At 53.0% G+C, this 16,545-nt stretch overlaps 1 protein-coding gene across 1 annotated transcript in view; it reads left to right on the top strand.

Annotated features, from left to right (window-relative positions):
• The window catches only part of CFAP221 (cilia and flagella associated protein 221), a 214,888-nt gene that overhangs the window by 182,202 nt on the left and 16,141 nt on the right, over positions 1–16,545 (top strand). Inside the window, exons 12-18 of the mRNA XM_073647564.1 lie at positions 8,593–8,674; positions 8,842–8,925; positions 8,997–9,095; positions 9,169–9,262; positions 9,336–9,424; positions 9,804–9,884; positions 14,477–14,584. Of these exons, the coding sequence (XP_073503665.1) occupies positions 8,593–8,674; positions 8,842–8,925; positions 8,997–9,095; positions 9,169–9,262; positions 9,336–9,424; positions 9,804–9,884; positions 14,477–14,584 (637 nt within the window). The remainder of the gene's footprint in view (positions 1–8,592; positions 8,675–8,841; positions 8,926–8,996; positions 9,096–9,168; positions 9,263–9,335; positions 9,425–9,803; positions 9,885–14,476; positions 14,585–16,545) is intronic.

The raw sequence follows: 16,545 nt of genomic DNA, 5'->3' as shown, positions 1-16,545 counted from the left end.
AGGGTTCAGTTCTAGGTCCTCTCCTCTTACTGTCAGGGTTCAGTTCTAGCTCATCTCCTCTTACTGTCAGAATTCAGTTCTAGGTCCTCTACTTATACTGTTAGGGTTCAGTTCTAGGTCCTCTCTTACTGTCGGGGTTCCTCAGGGTTCAGTTCTAGGTCCTCTCCTCTTACTGTCGGGGTTCCTCAGGGTTCAGTTCTAGGTCCTCTCCTCTTACAGTCAGGATTCAGTTCTAGGTCCTCTCCTCTTACTGTCAGGGTTCAGTTCTAGATCCTCTACTCTCACTTTCAGGGTTCAGTTCTAGGTCCTCTTACTGTCAGGGTTCAGTTCTAGGTCCTCTCCTCTTACTGTCAGGGTTCAGTTCTAGCTCCTCTCCTCTTACTGTCAGGATTCAGTTCTAGGTCCTCTACTCTTACTGTTAGGGTTCAGTTCTAGGTCCTCTCCTCTTACTGTCGGGGTTCCTCAGGGTTCAGTTCTAGGTCCTCTCCTCTTACTGTCGGGGTTCCTCAGGGTTCAGTTCTAGGTCCTCTCCTCTTACTGTCAGGGTTCAGTTCTAGGTCCTCTCCTCTTACTGTCAGGGTTCAGTTCTAGGTCCTCTCCTCTTACTGTCAGGGTTCAGTTCTAGGTCCTCTCCTCTTACTGTCAGGATTCAGTTCTAGGTCCTCTCCTCTTACTGTTAGGGTCCAGTTCTAGGTCCTCTCCTCTTACTGTCAGGGTTCCTCAGGGTTCAGTTCTAGGTCCTCTCCTCTTACTGTCAGGGTTCCTCAGGGTTCAGTTCTAGGTCCTCTCCTCTTACTGTCAGGGTTCAGTTCTAGGTCCTCTCCTCTTACTGTCGGGGTTCCTCAGGGTTCAGTTCTAGGTCCTCTCCTTTTACGGTCAGGGTTCCTCAGGGTTCAGTTCTACGTCCTCTCCTCTTACTGTCGGGGTTCAGTTCTAGGTCCTCTCCTCTTACTGTTAGGGCTCAGTTCTAGGTCCTCTCCTCTTACTGTCAGGGTTCAGTTCTAGGTCCTCTCCTCTTACTGTCGGGGTTCCTCAGGGTTCAGTTCTAGGTCCTCTCCTCTTACAGTCAGGATTCAGTTCTAGGTCCTCTCCTCTTACTGTCAGGGTTCAGTTCTAGATCCTCTACTCTCACTTTCAGGGTTCAGTTCTAGGTCCTCTTACTGTCAGGGTTCAGTTCTAGGTCCTCTCCTCTTACTGTCAGGGTTCAGTTCTAGCTCCTCTCCTCTTACTGTCAGGATTCAGTTCTAGGTCCTCTACTCTTACTGTTAGGGTTCAGTTCTAGGTCCTCTCCTCTTACTGTCGGGGTTCCTCAGGGTTCAGTTCTAGGTCCTCTCCTCTTACTGTCGGGGTTCCTCAGGGTTCAGTTCTAGGTCCTCTCCTCTTACTGTCAGGGTTCAGTTCTAGGTCCTCTCCTCTTACTGTCAGGGTTCAGTTCTAGGTCCTCTCCTCTTACTGTCAGGGTTCAGTTCTAGGTCCTCTCCTCTTACTGTCAGGATTCAGTTCTAGGTCCTCTCCTCTTACTGTTAGGGTCCAGTTCTAGGTCCTCTCCTCTTACTGTCAGGGTTCCTCAGGGTTCAGTTCTAGGTCCTCTCCTCTTACTGTCAGGGTTCCTCAGGGTTCAGTTCTAGGTCCTCTCCTCTTACTGTCAGGGTTCAGTTCTAGGTCCTCTCCTCTTACTGTCGGGGTTCCTCAGGGTTCAGTTCTAGGTCCTCTCCTTTTACGGTCAGGGTTCCTCAGGGTTCAGTTCTACGTCCTCTCCTCTTACTGTCGGGGTTCAGTTCTAGGTCCTCTCCTCTTACTGTTAGGGTTCAGTTCTAGGTCCTCTCCTCTTACTGTCAGGGTTCAGTTCTAGGTCCTCTCCTCTTACTGTCGGAGTTCCTCAGGGTTCAGTTCTAGGTCCTCTGCTCTTACTGTCAGGGTTCAGTTCTAGGTCCTCTCCTCTTACTGTTAGGGTTCAGTTCTAGGTCCTCTCCTCTTACAGTCAGGGTTCAGTTCTAGGTCCTCTCCTCTTACTGTCGGAGTTCCTCAGGGTTCAGTTCTAGATCCTTTGCTCTTACTGTCAGGGTTCAGTTCTAGGTCCTCTCCTCTTACTGTCGGGGTCCAGTTCTAGGTCCTCTCCTCTTACTGTCAGGGTTCAGTTCTAGGTCCTCTCCTCTTACTGTCAGGGTTCAGTTCTAGGTCCTCTCCTCTTACTGTCGGGGTCCAGTTCTAGGTCCTCTCCTCTTACTGTCAGGGTTCAGTTCTAGGTCCTCTCCTCTTACTGTCAGGGTTCAGTTCTAGGTCCTCTGCTCTTACTGTCAGGGTTCAGTTCTAGGTCCTCTACTCTTACTGTCAGGGTTCAGTTCTAGGTCCTCTCCTCTTACTGTCAGGGTTCAGTTCTAGGTCCTCTCCTCTTACTGTCAGGGTTCAGTTCTAGGTCCTCTGCTCTTACTGTCAGGGTTCAGTTCTAGGTCCTCTGCTCTTACTGTCAGGGTTCAGTTCTAGGTCCTCTCCTCTTACTGTCAGGGTTCAGTTCTAGGTCCTCTGCTCTTACTGTCAGGGTTCAGTTCTAGGTCCTCTGCTCTTACTGTCGGGGTTCAGTTCTAGGTCCTCTGCTCTTACTGTCAGGGTTCAGTTCTAGGTCCTCTCCTCTTACTATCGGGGTTCAGTTCTAGGTCCTCTGCTCTTACTGTCAGGGTTCAGTTCTAAGTTCTCTCCTCTTACTGTCAGGGTTCAGTTCTAGGTCCTCTCCTCTTACTGTCAGGGTTCAGTCCTAGTCCTCCTCCTCTTACTGTCGGTGTTCGTCAGGGTTCAGTTCTAGGTCCTCTCCTCTTACTGTCGGGGTTCAGTTCTAGGTCCTCTCCTCTTACTGTTGGGGTTCGTCAGGGTTCAGTTCTAGGTCCTCTCCTCTTACTGTCGGGGTTCGTCAGGGTTCAGTTCTAGGTCCTCTCCTCTTACTGTCAGGGTTCAGTTCTAGGTCCTCTCCTCTTACTGTTGGGGTTCCTCAGGGTTCAGTTCTAGGTCCTCTCCTCTTACTGTCGGGGTTCGTCAGTTTTCAGTTCTAGGTCCTCTCCTCTTACTGTCAGGGTTCAGTTCTAGGTCCTCTACTGTTACTGTTAGGGTTCAGTTCTAGGTCCTCTCCTCTTACTGTCAGGGTTCAGTTCTAGGTCCTCTTACTGTCAGGGTTCAGTTCTAGGTCCTCTCCTCTTACTGTCAGGGTTCAGTTCTAGCTCATCTCCTCTTACTGTCAGAATTCAGTTCTAGGTCCTCTACTCTTACTGTTAGGGTTCAGTTCTAGGTCCTCTCTTACTGTCGGGGTTCCTCAGGGTTCAGTTCTAGGTCCTCTCCTCTTACTGTCGGGGTTCCTCAGGGTTCAGTTCTAGGTCCTCTCCTCTTACAGTCAGGATTCAGTTCTAGGTCCTCTGCTCTTACTGTCAGGGTTCAGTTCTAGATCCTCTACTCTCACTTTCAGGGTTCAGTTCTAGGTCCTCTTACTGTCAGGGTTCAGTTCTAGGTCCTCTCCTCTTAATGTCAGGGTTCAGTTCTAGCTCCTCTCCTCTTACTGTCAGGATTCAGTTCTAGGTCCTCTACTCTTACTGTTAGGGTTCAGTTCTAGGTCCTCTCCTCTTACTGTCGGGGTTCCTCAGGGTTCAGTTCTAGGTCCTCTCCTCTTACTGTCGGGGTTCCTCAGGGTTCAGTTCTAGGTCCTCTCCTCTTACTGTCAGGGTTCAGTTCTAGGTCCTCTCCTCTTACTGTCAGGGTTCAGTTCTAGGTCCTCTCCTCTTACTGTCAGGGTTCAGTTCTAGGTCCTCTCCTCTTACTGTCAGGATTCAGTTCTAGGTCCTCTCCTCTTACTGTTAGGGTCCAGTTCTAGGTCCTCTCCTCTTACTGTCAGGGTTCCTCAGGGTTCAGTTCTAGGTCCTCTCCTCTTACTGTCAGGGTTCCTCAGGGTTCAGTTCTAGGTCCTCTCCTCTTACTGTCAGGGTTCAGTTCTAGGTCCTCTCCTCTTACTGTCGGGGTTCCTCAGGGTTCAGTTCTAGGTCCTCTCCTTTTACGGTCAGGGTTCCTCAGGGTTCAGTTCTACGTCCTCTCCTCTTACTGTCGGGGTTCAGTTCTAGGTCCTCTCCTCTTACTGTTAGGGTTCAGTTCTAGGTCCTCTCCTCTTACTGTCAGGGTTCAGTTCTAGGTCCTCTCCTCTTACTGTCGGAGTTCCTCAGGGTTCAGTTCTAGGTCCTCTGCTCTTACTGTCAGGGTTCAGTTCTAGGTCCTCTCCTCTTACTGTTAGGGTTCAGTTCTAGGTCCTCTCCTCTTACTGTCAGGGTTCAGTTCTAGGTCCTCTCCTCTTACTGTCGGAGTTCCTCAGGGTTCAGTTCTAGGTCCTCTGCTCTTACTGTCAGGGTTCAGTTCTAGGTCCTCTCCTCTTACTGTCGGGGTCCAGTTCTAGGTCCTCTCCTCTTACTGTCAGGTTTCAGTTCTAGGTCCTCTCCTCTTACTGTCAGGGTTCAGTTCTAGGTCCTCTCCTCTTACTGTCGGGGTCCAGTTCTAGGTCCTCTCCTCTTACTGTCAGGGTTCAGTTCTAGGTCCTCTCCTCTTACTGTCACGGTTCAGTTCTAGGTCCTCTGCTCTTACTGTCAGGGTTCAGTTCTAGGTCCTCTACTCTTACTTTCAGGGTTCAGTTCTAGGTCCTCTCCTCTTACTGTCAGGGTTCAGTTCTAGGTCCTCTGCTCTTACTGTCAGGGTTCAGTTCTAGGTCCTCTCCTCTTACTGTCGGGGTTCAGTTCTAGGTCCTCTCCTCTTACTGTCAGGGTTCAGTTCTAGGTCCTCTGCTCTTACTGTCAGGGTTCAGTTCTAAGTTCTCTCCTCTTACTGTCAGGGTTCAGTTCTAGGTCCTCTCCTCTTACTGTCAGGGTTCAGTTCTAGGTCCTCTCCTCTTACTGTCAGGGTTCAGTTCTAGGTCCTCTCCTCTTACTGTCAGTGTTCAGTTCTAGGTCCTCTGCTCTTACTGTCAGGGTTCAGTTCTAGGTCCTCTGCTCTTACTGTCAGGGTTCAGTTCTAGGTCCTCTCCTCTTACTGTCAGGGTTCAGTTCTAGGTCCTCTGCTCTTACTGTCAGGGTTCAGTTCTAGGTCCTCTGCTCTTACTGTCGGGGTTCAGTTCTAGGTCCTCTGCTCTTACTGTCAGGGTTCAGTTCTAGGTCCTCTACTCTTACTGTCAGGGTTCAGTTCTAGGTCCTCTCCTCTTACTGTCAGGGTTCAGTTCTAGGTCCTCTGCTCTTACTGTCAGGGTTCAGTTCTAGGTCCTCTGCTCTTACTGTCGGGGTTCAGTTCTAGGTCCTCTCCTCTTACTGTCGGGGTTCAGTTCTAGGTCCTCTGCTCTTACTGTCGGGGTTCAGTTCTAGGTCCTCTCCTCTTACTGTCAGGGTTCAGTTCTAGGTCCTCTCCTCTTACTGTCAGGTTTCAGTTCTAGGTCCTCTCCTCTTACTGTCAGGGTTCAGTTCTAGGTCCTCTCCTCTTACTGTCGGGGTCCAGTTCTAGGTCCTCTCCTCTTACTGTCAGGGTTCAGTTCTAGGTCCCCTCCTCTTACTGTCAGGGTTCAGTTCTAGGTCCTCTCCTCTTACTGTCAGGGTTCAGTTCTAGGTCCTCTGCTCTTACTGTCAGGGTTCAGTTCTAGGTCCTCTGCTCTTACTGTCAGGGTTCAGTTCTAGGTCCTCTGCTCTTACTGTCAGGGTTCAGTTCTAGGTCCTCTCCTCTTACTGTCAGGGTTCAGTTCTAGGTCCTCTGCTCTTACTGTCAGGGTTCAGTTCTAAGTTCTCTCCTCTTACTGTCAGGGTTCAGTTCTAGGTCCTCTCCTCTTACTGTCAGGGTTCAGTTCTAGGTCCTCTCCTCTTACTGTCAGGGTTCAGTTCTAGGTCCTCTGCTCTTACTGTCAGGGTTCAGTTCTAGGTCCTCTGCTCTTACTGTCAGGGTTCAGTTCTAGGTCCTCTCCTCTTACTGTCAGGGTTCAGTTCTAGGTCCTCTGCTCTTACTGTCAGGGTTCAGTTCTAGGTCCTCTGCTCTTACTGTCGGGGTTCAGTTCTAGGTCCTCTGCTCTTACTGTCAGGGTTCAGTTCTAGGTCCTCTACTCTTACTGTCAGGGTTCAGTTCTAGGTCCTCTCCTCTTACTGTCAGGGTTCAGTTCTAGGTCCTCTGCTCTTACTGTCAGGGTTCAGTTCTAGGTCCTCTGCTCTTACTGTCGGGGTTCAGTTCTAGGTCCTCTCCTCTTACTGTCGGGGTTCAGTTCTAGGTCCTCTGCTCTTACTGTCGGGGTTCAGTTCTAGGTCCTCTCCTCTTACTGTCAGGGTTCAGTTCTAGGTCCTCTCCTCTTACTGTCAGGTTTCAGTTCTAGGTCCTCTCCTCTTACTGTCAGGGTTCAGTTCTAGGTCCTCTCCTCTTACTGTCGGGGTCCAGTTCTAGGTCCTCTCCTCTTACTGTCAGGGTTCAGTTCTAGGTCCCCTCCTCTTACTGTCAGGGTTCAGTTCTAGGTCCTCTCCTCTTACTGTCAGGGTTCAGTTCTAGGTCCTCTGCTCTTACTGTCAGGCTTCAGTTCTAGGTCCTCTGCTCTTACTGTCAGGGTTCAGTTCTAGGTCCTCTGCTCTTACTGTCAGGGTTCAGTTCTAGGTCCTCTGCTCTTACTGTCAGGGTTCAGTTCTAGGTCCTCTCCTCTTACTGTCAGGGTTCAGTTCTAGGTCCTCTGCTCTTACTGTCAGGGTTCAGTTCTAGGTCCTCTGCTCTTACTGTCGGGGTTCAGTTCTAGGTCCTCTCCTCTTACTGTCAGGGTTCAGTTCTAGGTCCTCTCCTCTTACTGTCAGGGTTCAGTTCTAGGTCCTCTCCTCTTACTGTCAGGGTTCAGTTCTAGGTCCTCTGCTCTTTCTGTCAGGGTTCAGTTCTAGGTCCTCTCCTCTTACTGTCAGGGTTCAGTTCTAGGTCCTCTCCTCTTACTGTCAGGGTTCAGTTCTAGGTCCTCTCCTCTTACTGTCAGGGTTCAGTTCTAGGTCCTCTCCTCTTACTGTCAGGGTTCAGTTCTAGGTCCTCTGCTCTTACTGTCAGGGTTCAGTTCTAGGTCCTCTGCTCTTACTGTCAGGGTTCAGTTCTAGGTCCTCTCCTCTTACTGTCAGGGTTCAGTTCTAGGTCCTCTCCTCTTACTGTCAGGGTTCAGTTCTAGGTCCTCTGCTCTTACTGTCAGGGTTCAGTTCTAGGTCCTCTCCTCTTACTGTCAGGGTTCAGTTCTAGGTCCTCTGCTCTTACTGTTGGGGTTCCTCAGGGTTCAGTCCTAGTCCCCCTCCTCTTCTCTCTATACACTTCCTCTATTGGACAAACAATCAGTAGATTTGGTTTTCAGGACCATCTTTATACACATCTTCCACTGACATCACCCCTCATTACTGCAGATACCAGGGATTGTCTGTCCGCTGTCTAACACAATGTCCTACCTCTATCTGACACTGAATCTCTCCAAACTGAATTTCTCGTGTTTACCCCTCCACTAACCTACTTGTGCCCGATATCGCAATTACCTTGGGTGTCTCAACCATAACTCATCAGCACGCTCGCTGTCTTGGGGTCATATTTGACACAGAACTTTCCTTTTATTCCCTACATCTGATCACTCGCTCATGTCTCCTGCAAAACATCTACAGAATCCAACATTTTTTCACTTTTGAAAATGCAAAAACTCTTACGGACGCTTATTCATTTTCTTCTGGACTATTGCAGCACTCTACAGATCAGTCTTCCTCTACCCAAACTTTCTCCTCTCCAATCCGTCCTGAATACAGCAGCCAGGTTTTATTTCTGTCCAGCCGCTTCACCAATGCCTCCACCCTGTGCCAGTCATTGCACTGGTTACCCATCCGCTACAGAGTTCAATATAAGCTTACCTTTCTCACCCACAAGGCTCTCCACAGTGCTGCACCACCCTACATCTCCTCCCTCATCTCTGTCTACCACTTACCCATCCTCTCCACAGTGCTGCACCACCCTACATCTCCTCCTCATCTGTCTTTAATCTACCCTTCCTCTCCACCGTGCTGCACCGCCCTACATCTCCTCCTCATTGGTCTACCATCTACCCGTCCTCTCCACAGTGCTGCACTGCCCTACATCTCCTCCTCATTGGTCTACCATCTACCCATCCTCCCCACAGTGCTGCACTGCCCTACATCTTCTCCTCATCTGTCTACCACTCTACCTTTCATCTCCACAGTGCTGCACTGCCATACATCTCCTCCTCATCTGTCTACCACCCTACCCGTCCTCTCCACAGTGCTGCACTGCCCTACATCTCCTCCTCTTCTCTGTCTACCACCTACCCGTCCTCTCCACAGTGCTGCACTGCCCTACATCTCCTCCTCTTCTCTGTCTACCACGTGTCACCTTCCTGCGGCCACAGGACGGCTCTCTGATCCCACCTGCTGGTTGACCGTCCACAGGGGCCCAGTCCTGATGGTTTCGGCACTGGTGGGAAAAGTATGGATGATCCTTGGGTGCATTCACATTCCCCCACGTAATACTGTGTTCCTCCCATAACCCCTGTTCCCTGGTCGTGCCCCCAGTAATGCTTGTTTTCTGCCCCCACAGGCAGGTTCACCTCGGATGTGACCCCATGTCTGTGAAACGGCGTCACCTCATAATGGAGGATCACCAGAGGGCCGAATCCCAGGTCAGTGGTCTGCTCCACACCAGGGTCATCCTCCGCCCCACCACCGCAGGCAGCGCACGTCAGGGCGGAATGCCCCCTAAAGGCCGCGCGGGGCGCTTGCCCCACCTCCTGTGTATCTAGTTGTTTATGGCCTGGTACTACAACCCCCATCACTCTGTGTATTTCAGGCGGTGAGCCCCGACCTTGGCACCGAGCACCGGAGGGCGTCATCGCTTGCCGTGTGCTGCCGGGTGCTGCGCCGTGTGGCCGAGGTAAGTGACTATAGAGTTACTATAGTGACATCGAACGCTGATATAATATTAACCCTTCGCGTCCTGTCCAGTCTCGCAGGCCGCCAACACCGCTGTTTGACCTCTATCTGAATGACTTATGGGCTCACAGACGCCAGGCCCTGAGCCGCTTCCAGCAGGCGGGCCGCACGGTGAGGACGGTGGTCCGAGGACATTGTCAGCGCCAGCTCTTTGTGGCCTCACCTTCCTGTCTGTGTCCTCCAGGTTCTCCTACGCGGCAGAGTGGACGGCAGGCTGAGATCCCTGAGGAAACTGCTGCAGCGCCTCCGCTCAGCGCGAGAGGGAAGCGTGACGTGTGGTAAGAGGGGCGCGTGGATCCGGGAGGGTGATCACCGCAGGCGTCTATTATCTAAACATCTCTCCCTATGCAGAGAGCTGCCATGAGGAAATCGCCCCCGTGTCCGCCCCGCGGGTCCTGCTCTATGACTTCCCTCCTTACCCCACTGAGCCTGGTGGATTGGTGAGTACAGACCGGTGACTGCCGGCCGAGTATTGTCTCCTACATTCCCCGCTATGTCCATTCAGGTGGCCATAGAGAGGGGGATAAGTGGCCGGAGACACTTCTGGTGCCGATTATCTCCTTGGGATCGAAGCATCAGACCAAATCCAGCCTGCCCCATGCGTTGTCCTTCAGGGGGAGTGATGGCCGCCCCTTTACTACGGAGGCTGCGGTCTCATGGAGAAATCCGAGATTCACTGCACCGTGCCGCGGCCGCTCATAAGGCCTGAGGGAACGGATGAGGCCGCGCTGAGATGGCGCTGTTCACACAATGACTGATCCCAGCAGCAGAAATGTCGCCAGCGAGACGCCCGTAACTCCTCATCTCTTCTGCCTGCAGATGGCCGGACATCTGGTGTCTCTTCCACCACAACCTGCTTCTGCTCCGCTCAGACATCAGCTCTCCTTCCATGGCCTAAAGGTAATCCGGACCCCATATCCCCCGCGCCGGACCCCATATCCCCCGCGCCGTGCACATCGCTCCTCCAGATCCAATAGTCCAGAAAAAGATGAAGCAGGGTCCGAGCTGGCGACACCACCGGCATAGTATAAATCCCCAATGCTCCAGACAACGGCTCAGCCGTCCCCGTCCAGAATAAGACCACAGCGTATCTCCTGCATGGCCACAAGATCGGTGGCACACACTGGCTAATTACCACCCTCAGCCTTCTGACGGCCATAGTGAGACGTGTGCTCCACCGCACCTGAGGTGATGTCCATAGTGAGACGTGTGCTCCACCGCACCTGAGGTGACATCCATAGTGAGACGTGTGCTCCACCACACCTGAGGTGATGTCCATAGTGAGACGTGTGCTCTACCACACCTGAGGTGACGTCCATAGTGAGACGTGTGCTCTACCACACCTGAGGTGACGTCCATAGTGAGACGTGTGCTCCACCGCACCTGAGGTGACGTCCATAGTGAGACGTGTGCTCCACCGCACCTGAGGTGATGTCCTTAGTGAGACGTGTGCTCCACCGCACCTGAGGTGACGTCCATAGTGAGACGTGTGCTCCACCGCACCTGAGGTGATGTCCATAGTGAGACGTGTGCTCCACCGCACCTGAGGTGATGTCCTTAGTGAGACGTGTGCTCCACCGCACCTGAGGTGACGTCCATAGTGAGACTTGTGCTCCACTGCATCTGAGGTGATGTCCATAGTGAGACGTGTGCTCCACCGCACCTGAGGTGATGTCCATAGTGAGACGTGTGCTCCACCACACCTGAGGTGACATCCATAGTGAGACGTGTGCTCCACCACACCTGAGGTGATGTCCATAGTGAGACGTGTGCTCTACCACACCTGAGGTGACGTCCATAGTGAGACGTGTGCTCTACCACACCTGAGGTGACGTCCATAGTGAGACGTGTGCTCCACCGCACCTGAGGTGACGTCCATAGTGAGACGTGTGCTCCACCGCACCTGAGGTGATGTCCTTAGTGAGACGTGTGCTCCACCACACCTGAGGTGACATCCATAGTGAGACGTGTGCTCCACCGCACCTGAGGTGATGTCCATAGTGAGACGTGTGCTCCACCGCACCTGAGGTGATGTCCTTAGTGAGACGTGTGCTCCACCGCACCTGAGGTGACGTCCATAGTGAGACTTGTGCTCCACTGCATCTGAGGTGATGTCCATAGTGAGACGTGTGCTCCACCGCACCTGAGGTGACGTCCATAGTGAGACGTGTGCTCCACCGCACCTGAGGTGACGTCCATAGTGAGACGTGTGCTCCACCGCACCTGAGGTGATGTCCATAGTGAGACTTGTGCTCCACCGCACCTGAGGTGACGTCCATAGTGAGACGTGTGCTCCACCGCACCTGAGGTGACGTCTATAGTGAGACGTGTGCTCCACCGCACCTGAGGTGACGTCCATAGTGAGACGTGTGCTCCACCGCACCTGAGGTGACGTCTATAGTGAGACGTGTGCTTCACCGCACCTGAGGTGACGTCTATAGTGAGACGTGTGCTCCACCGCACCTGAGGTGACGTCCATAGTGAGACGTGTGCTCCACCGCACCTGAGGTGACGTCCATAGTGAGACGTGTGCTCCACCGCACCTGAGGTGACGTCCATAGTGAGACGTGTGCTCCACCACACCTGAGGTGACGTCCATAGTGCGACGTGTGCTCCACCGCACCTGAGGTGACGTCCATAGTGCGACGTGTGCTCCACCGCACCTGAGGTGACGTCCATAGTGCGACGTGTGCTCCACCGCACCTGAGGTGATGTCCATAGTGAGATGTGTGATGCACTGCACCTGAGGTGATGTCCATAGTGAGACGTGTGCTCCACCGCACCTGAGGTGACGTCCATAGTGAGACGTGTGCTCCACCGCACCTGAGGTGACGTCCATAGTGAGACGTGTGCTCCACCACACCTGAGGTGACGTCCATAGTGCGACGTGTGCTCCACCGCACCTTAGGTGACGTCCATAGTGCGACGTGTGCTCCACCGCACCTGAGGTGACGTCCATAGTGAGACGTGTGCTCCACCGCACCTGAGGTGACGTCCATAGTGAGACGTGTGCTCCACCGCACCTGAGGTGACGTCCATAGTGAGACGTGTGCTCCACCGCACCTGAGGTGACGTCCATAGGGAGACGTGTGCTCCACCGCACCTGAGGTGACGTCTATAGTGAGACGTGTGCTCCACCGCACCTGAGGTGACGTCCATAGTGTGACGTGTGCTCCACCGCACCTGAGGTGACGTCCATAGTGAGATGTGTGCTCCACCGCACCTGAGGTGACGTCTATAGTGAGACATGTGCTCCACCGCACCTGAGGTGACGTCCATAGTGAGATGTGTGATGCACTGCACCTGAGGTGACGTCCATAGTGAGACGTGTGCTCCACCACACCTGAGGTGACGTCCATAGTGAGACGTGTGCTCCACCGCACCTGAGGTGACGTCCATAGTGAGACGTGTGCTCCACCGCACCTGAGGTGATGTCCATAGTGAGACGTGTGCTCCACCGCACCTGAGGTGACGTCCATAGTGAGACGTGTGCTCCACCGCACCTGAGGTGATGTCCATAGTGAGACGTGTGCTGCACCGCACCTGAGGTGACGTCCATAGTGAGACGTGTGCTCCACCGCACCTGAGGTGACGTCCATAGTGAGACGTGTGCTCCACCGCACCTGAGGTGACGTCCATAGTGAGACGTGTGCTCCACCGCACCTGAGGTGACGTCCATAGTGAGACGTGTGCTCCACCGCACCTGAGGTGACGTCCATAGTGAGACGTGTGCTCCACCGCACCTGAGGTGACGTCCATAGTGAGACGTGTGCTCCACCGCACCTGAGGTGACGTCCATAGTGAGACGTGTGCTCCACCGCACCTGAGGTGACGTCCATAGTGAGACGTGTGCTCCACCGCACCTGAGGTGACGTCCATAGTGAGACGTGTGCTCCACCGCACCTGAGGTGACGTCCATAGTGAGACGTGTGCTCCACCGCACCCGAGGTGACGTCCATAGTGAGACGTGTGCTCCACCGCACCTGAGGTGACGTCCATAGTGAGACGTGTGCTCCACCGCACCTGAGGTGACGTCCATAGTGAGACGTGTGCTCCACCGCACCTGAGGTGACGTCCATAGTGAGACGTGTGCTCCACCGCACCTGAGGTGACGTCCATAGTGAGACGTGTGCTCCACCGCACCTGAGGTGACGTCCATAGTGAGACGTGTGCTCCACCGCACCTGAGGTGACGTCCATAGTGAGACGTGTGCTCCACCGCACCTGAGGTGACGTCCATAGTGAGACGTGTGCTCCACCGCACCCGAGGTGACGTCCATAGTGAGACGTGTGCTCCACCGCACCCGAGGTGACGTCCATAGTGAGACGTGTGCTCCACCGCACCTGAGGTGACGTCCATAGTGAGACGTGTGCTCCACCGCACCTGAGGTGACGTCCATAGTGAGACGTGTGCTCCACCGCACCTGAGGTGACGTCCATAGTGAGACGTGTGCTCCACCGCACCTGAGGTGACGTCCATAGTGAGACGTGTGCTCCACCGCACCTGAGGTGACGTCCATAGTGAGACGTGTGCTCCACCGCACCTGAGGTGACGTCCATAGTGAGACGTGTGCTCCACCGCACCTGGGGTGACGTCCATAGTGAGACGTGTGCTCCACCACACCTGAGGTGACGTCCATAGTGAGACGTGTGCTCCACCGCACCTGAGGTGACGTCCATAGTGAGACGTGTGCTCCACCGCACCTGAGGTGACGTCCATAGTGAGACGTGTGCTCCACCGCACCTGAGGTGATGTCCATAGTGAGACGTGTGCTCCACCGCACCTGAGGTGACGTCCATAGTGAGACGTGTGCTCCACCGCACCTGAGGTGACGTCCATAGTGAGACGTGTGCTCCACCACACCTGAGGTGACGTCCATAGTGAGACGTGTGCTCCACCGCATTGTGTATGATAGCGAGCAAGATCGCAATGGGAAGTGTCGTCAGTGAGAAATATCAACACCTTCTGTTGCAGGTTTTGCTGCATTTTTTTGTCAATGTTCATTTGTCTCTTGTGCTGATAAAATTTAGTGCATAAAAAAATAATCTGATTCAGCTTCCTCAGGTTTTGGCACCAAAAGTGCAGCAATTCCTGATACCTGCATTATTTGCAGCGTATTTGCAGCGTTTTTGCAGCATATTTGCAGCATTTTTGCAGCGTTTTTGCACTTCCCATTGCTTTCTATGGATGAAAAACGCTGAAAGAAGTGACATGCTGCATTCTGCAAAAACTCAGCTCTTGAAAAAACCGTCGGTGAATAAAACCAAGCCGTGTGCAGGAGATTTCTGAAATCTCATAGACTTTGCTGCTGTAAAACACAGCTGAAAATTTGCATTAAAAAACGCTACAAAAACGCAACGTGTGAACATAGCCTTGTGGTCCGGCACCATCTTAATGAACATCCATCCGGCCTCTATCCGAGGAGGGGGAGGGGCGGGGGGTTCATATAATTTCTGTCATTTTAATCTAATAATCCGCCGGCGGTTTCTCAGGTTCCCCAACACTTCAGGCTGATGGCGTACGAGCCGGAGAGGAGAACCGCGGCCTCTGCCATGTACCAAGCCCCTCATCTAGCGAGACCACTGAGGAGCGGAGCCGAGGTAAGACGCTGGTGAGCAGACTACCCCCAGGAATAACCCCTGGACTCCTGGGTGTTGTAGTCCTTGGCTGGGATCTCATTATCTGACCACGCTGAGTGTTGTAGTCCCTGGCTGGGACTCTCATTATCTGGCCATGCTGGGTGTTGCAGTCCTTGGCTGGGATCTCATTATCTGGTCACGCTGGGTGTTGTAGTCCTTGGCTGGGACTCTCATTATCTGGTCACGCTGGGTGTTGTAGTCCTTCGCTGGGACTCTCATTATCTGACTATGCTGGGTGTTGTAGTCCTTGGCTGAGACTCTCATTATCTGGCCACGCTGGGTGTTGTAGTCCTTGGCTGGGACTCTCATTATCTGACCATGCTGGGTGTTGTAGTCCTTGGCTGGGATCTCATTATCTGGCCACGCTGGGTGTTGTAGTCCTTGGCTGGGACTCTCATTATCTGGCCATGCTGGGTGTTGTAGTCCTTGGCTGGGACTCTCATTATCTGGCCATGCTGGGTGTTGTAGTCCTTGGCTGGGACTCTCATTATCTGGCCACGCTAGGTGTTGTAGTCCTTGGCTGGGACTCTCATTATCTGGCCACGCTGGGTGTTGTAGTCCAGGTCTGGGATCTCATTATCTGGCCACGCTGGGTGTTGTAGTCCTTGACTGGGATCTCATTATCTGGCCACGCTGGGTGTTGTAATCCTTGGCTGGGACTCTCATTATCTGACTATGCTGAGTGTTGTAGTCCTTGGCTGGGACTCTCATTATCTGACTATGCTGGGTGTTCTAGTCCTTGGCTGGGATCTCATTATCTGACCATGCTGAGTGTTGTAGTCCTTGGCTGGGACTCTCATTATCTGGCCACGCTGGGTGTTGTAGTCCAGGTCTGGGATCTCATTATCTGGCCATGCTTAGTGTTGTAGTCCTTGGCTGGGACTCTCATTATCTGACTATGCTGGGTGTTGTAGTCCTTGGCTGGGACTCTCATTATCTGACTATGCTGGGTGTTTTAGTCCAGGTCTGGGATCTCATTATCTGGCCACGCTGGGTGTTGTAGTCCTTGGCTGGGACTCTCATTATCTGACTATGCTGGGTGCTGTAGTCCTTGGCTGGGACTCTCATTATCTGACTATGCTGGGTGTTTTAGTCCAGGTCTGGGATCTCATTATCTGGCCACGCTGGGTGTTGTAGTCCTTGGCTGGGACTCTCATTATCTGACTATGCTGGGTGCTGTAGTCCTTGGCTGGGACTCTCATTATCTGACTATGCTGGGTGTTTTAGTCCAGGTCTGGGACTCTCATTATCTGGCCATGCTTAGTGTTGTAGTCCTTGGCTGGGACTCTCATTATCTGGCCATGCTGGGTGTTTTAGTCCAGGTCTGGGATCTCATTATCTGGCCATGCTTAGTGTTGTAGTCCTTGGCTGGGACTCTCATTATCTGACCACGCTGGGTGTTGTAGTCCTTGGCTGGGACTCTCATTATCTGGCCATGCTGGGTGTTTTAGTCCAGGTCTGGGATCTCATTATCTGGCCACTCTGGGTGTTGTAGTCCTTGGCTGGGACTCTCATTATCTGGCCATGCTGGGTGTTGTAGTCCTTGGCTGGGACTCTCATTATCTGACCACGCTGGGTGTTGTAGTCCTTGGCTGGGACTCTCATTATCTGGCCATGCTGGGTGTTGTAGTCCTTGGCTGGGACTCTCATTATCTGGCCATGCTGAGTGTTTTAGTCCAGGTCTGGGATCTCATTATCTGGCCATGCTGGGTGTTGTAGTGCTTGGCTGGGACTCTCATTATCTGGCCACGCTGGGTGTTTTAGTCCAGGTCTGGGATCTCATTATCTGGCCACGCTAGGTGTTGTAGTCCTTGGCTGGGACTCTCATTATCTGGCCACGCTGTGGGTTGTAGTCCTTGGCTGGGACTCTCATTATCTGGCCACGCTGGGTGTTGTAGTCCTTGGCTGGGACTCTCATTATC

The sequence above is a fragment of the Phyllobates terribilis genome, unplaced genomic scaffold (assembly GCF_046119375.1).
Source record: "Phyllobates terribilis strain yellow unplaced genomic scaffold, ASM4611937v1 Scaffold_9__5_contigs__length_417890890, whole genome shotgun sequence".
NCBI lineage: Eukaryota > Metazoa > Chordata > Amphibia > Anura > Dendrobatidae > Phyllobates > Phyllobates terribilis.
The sequence above is the reverse complement of the archived record's forward strand: the minus strand, read 5'-3'. Positions and strand labels throughout refer to the sequence as shown.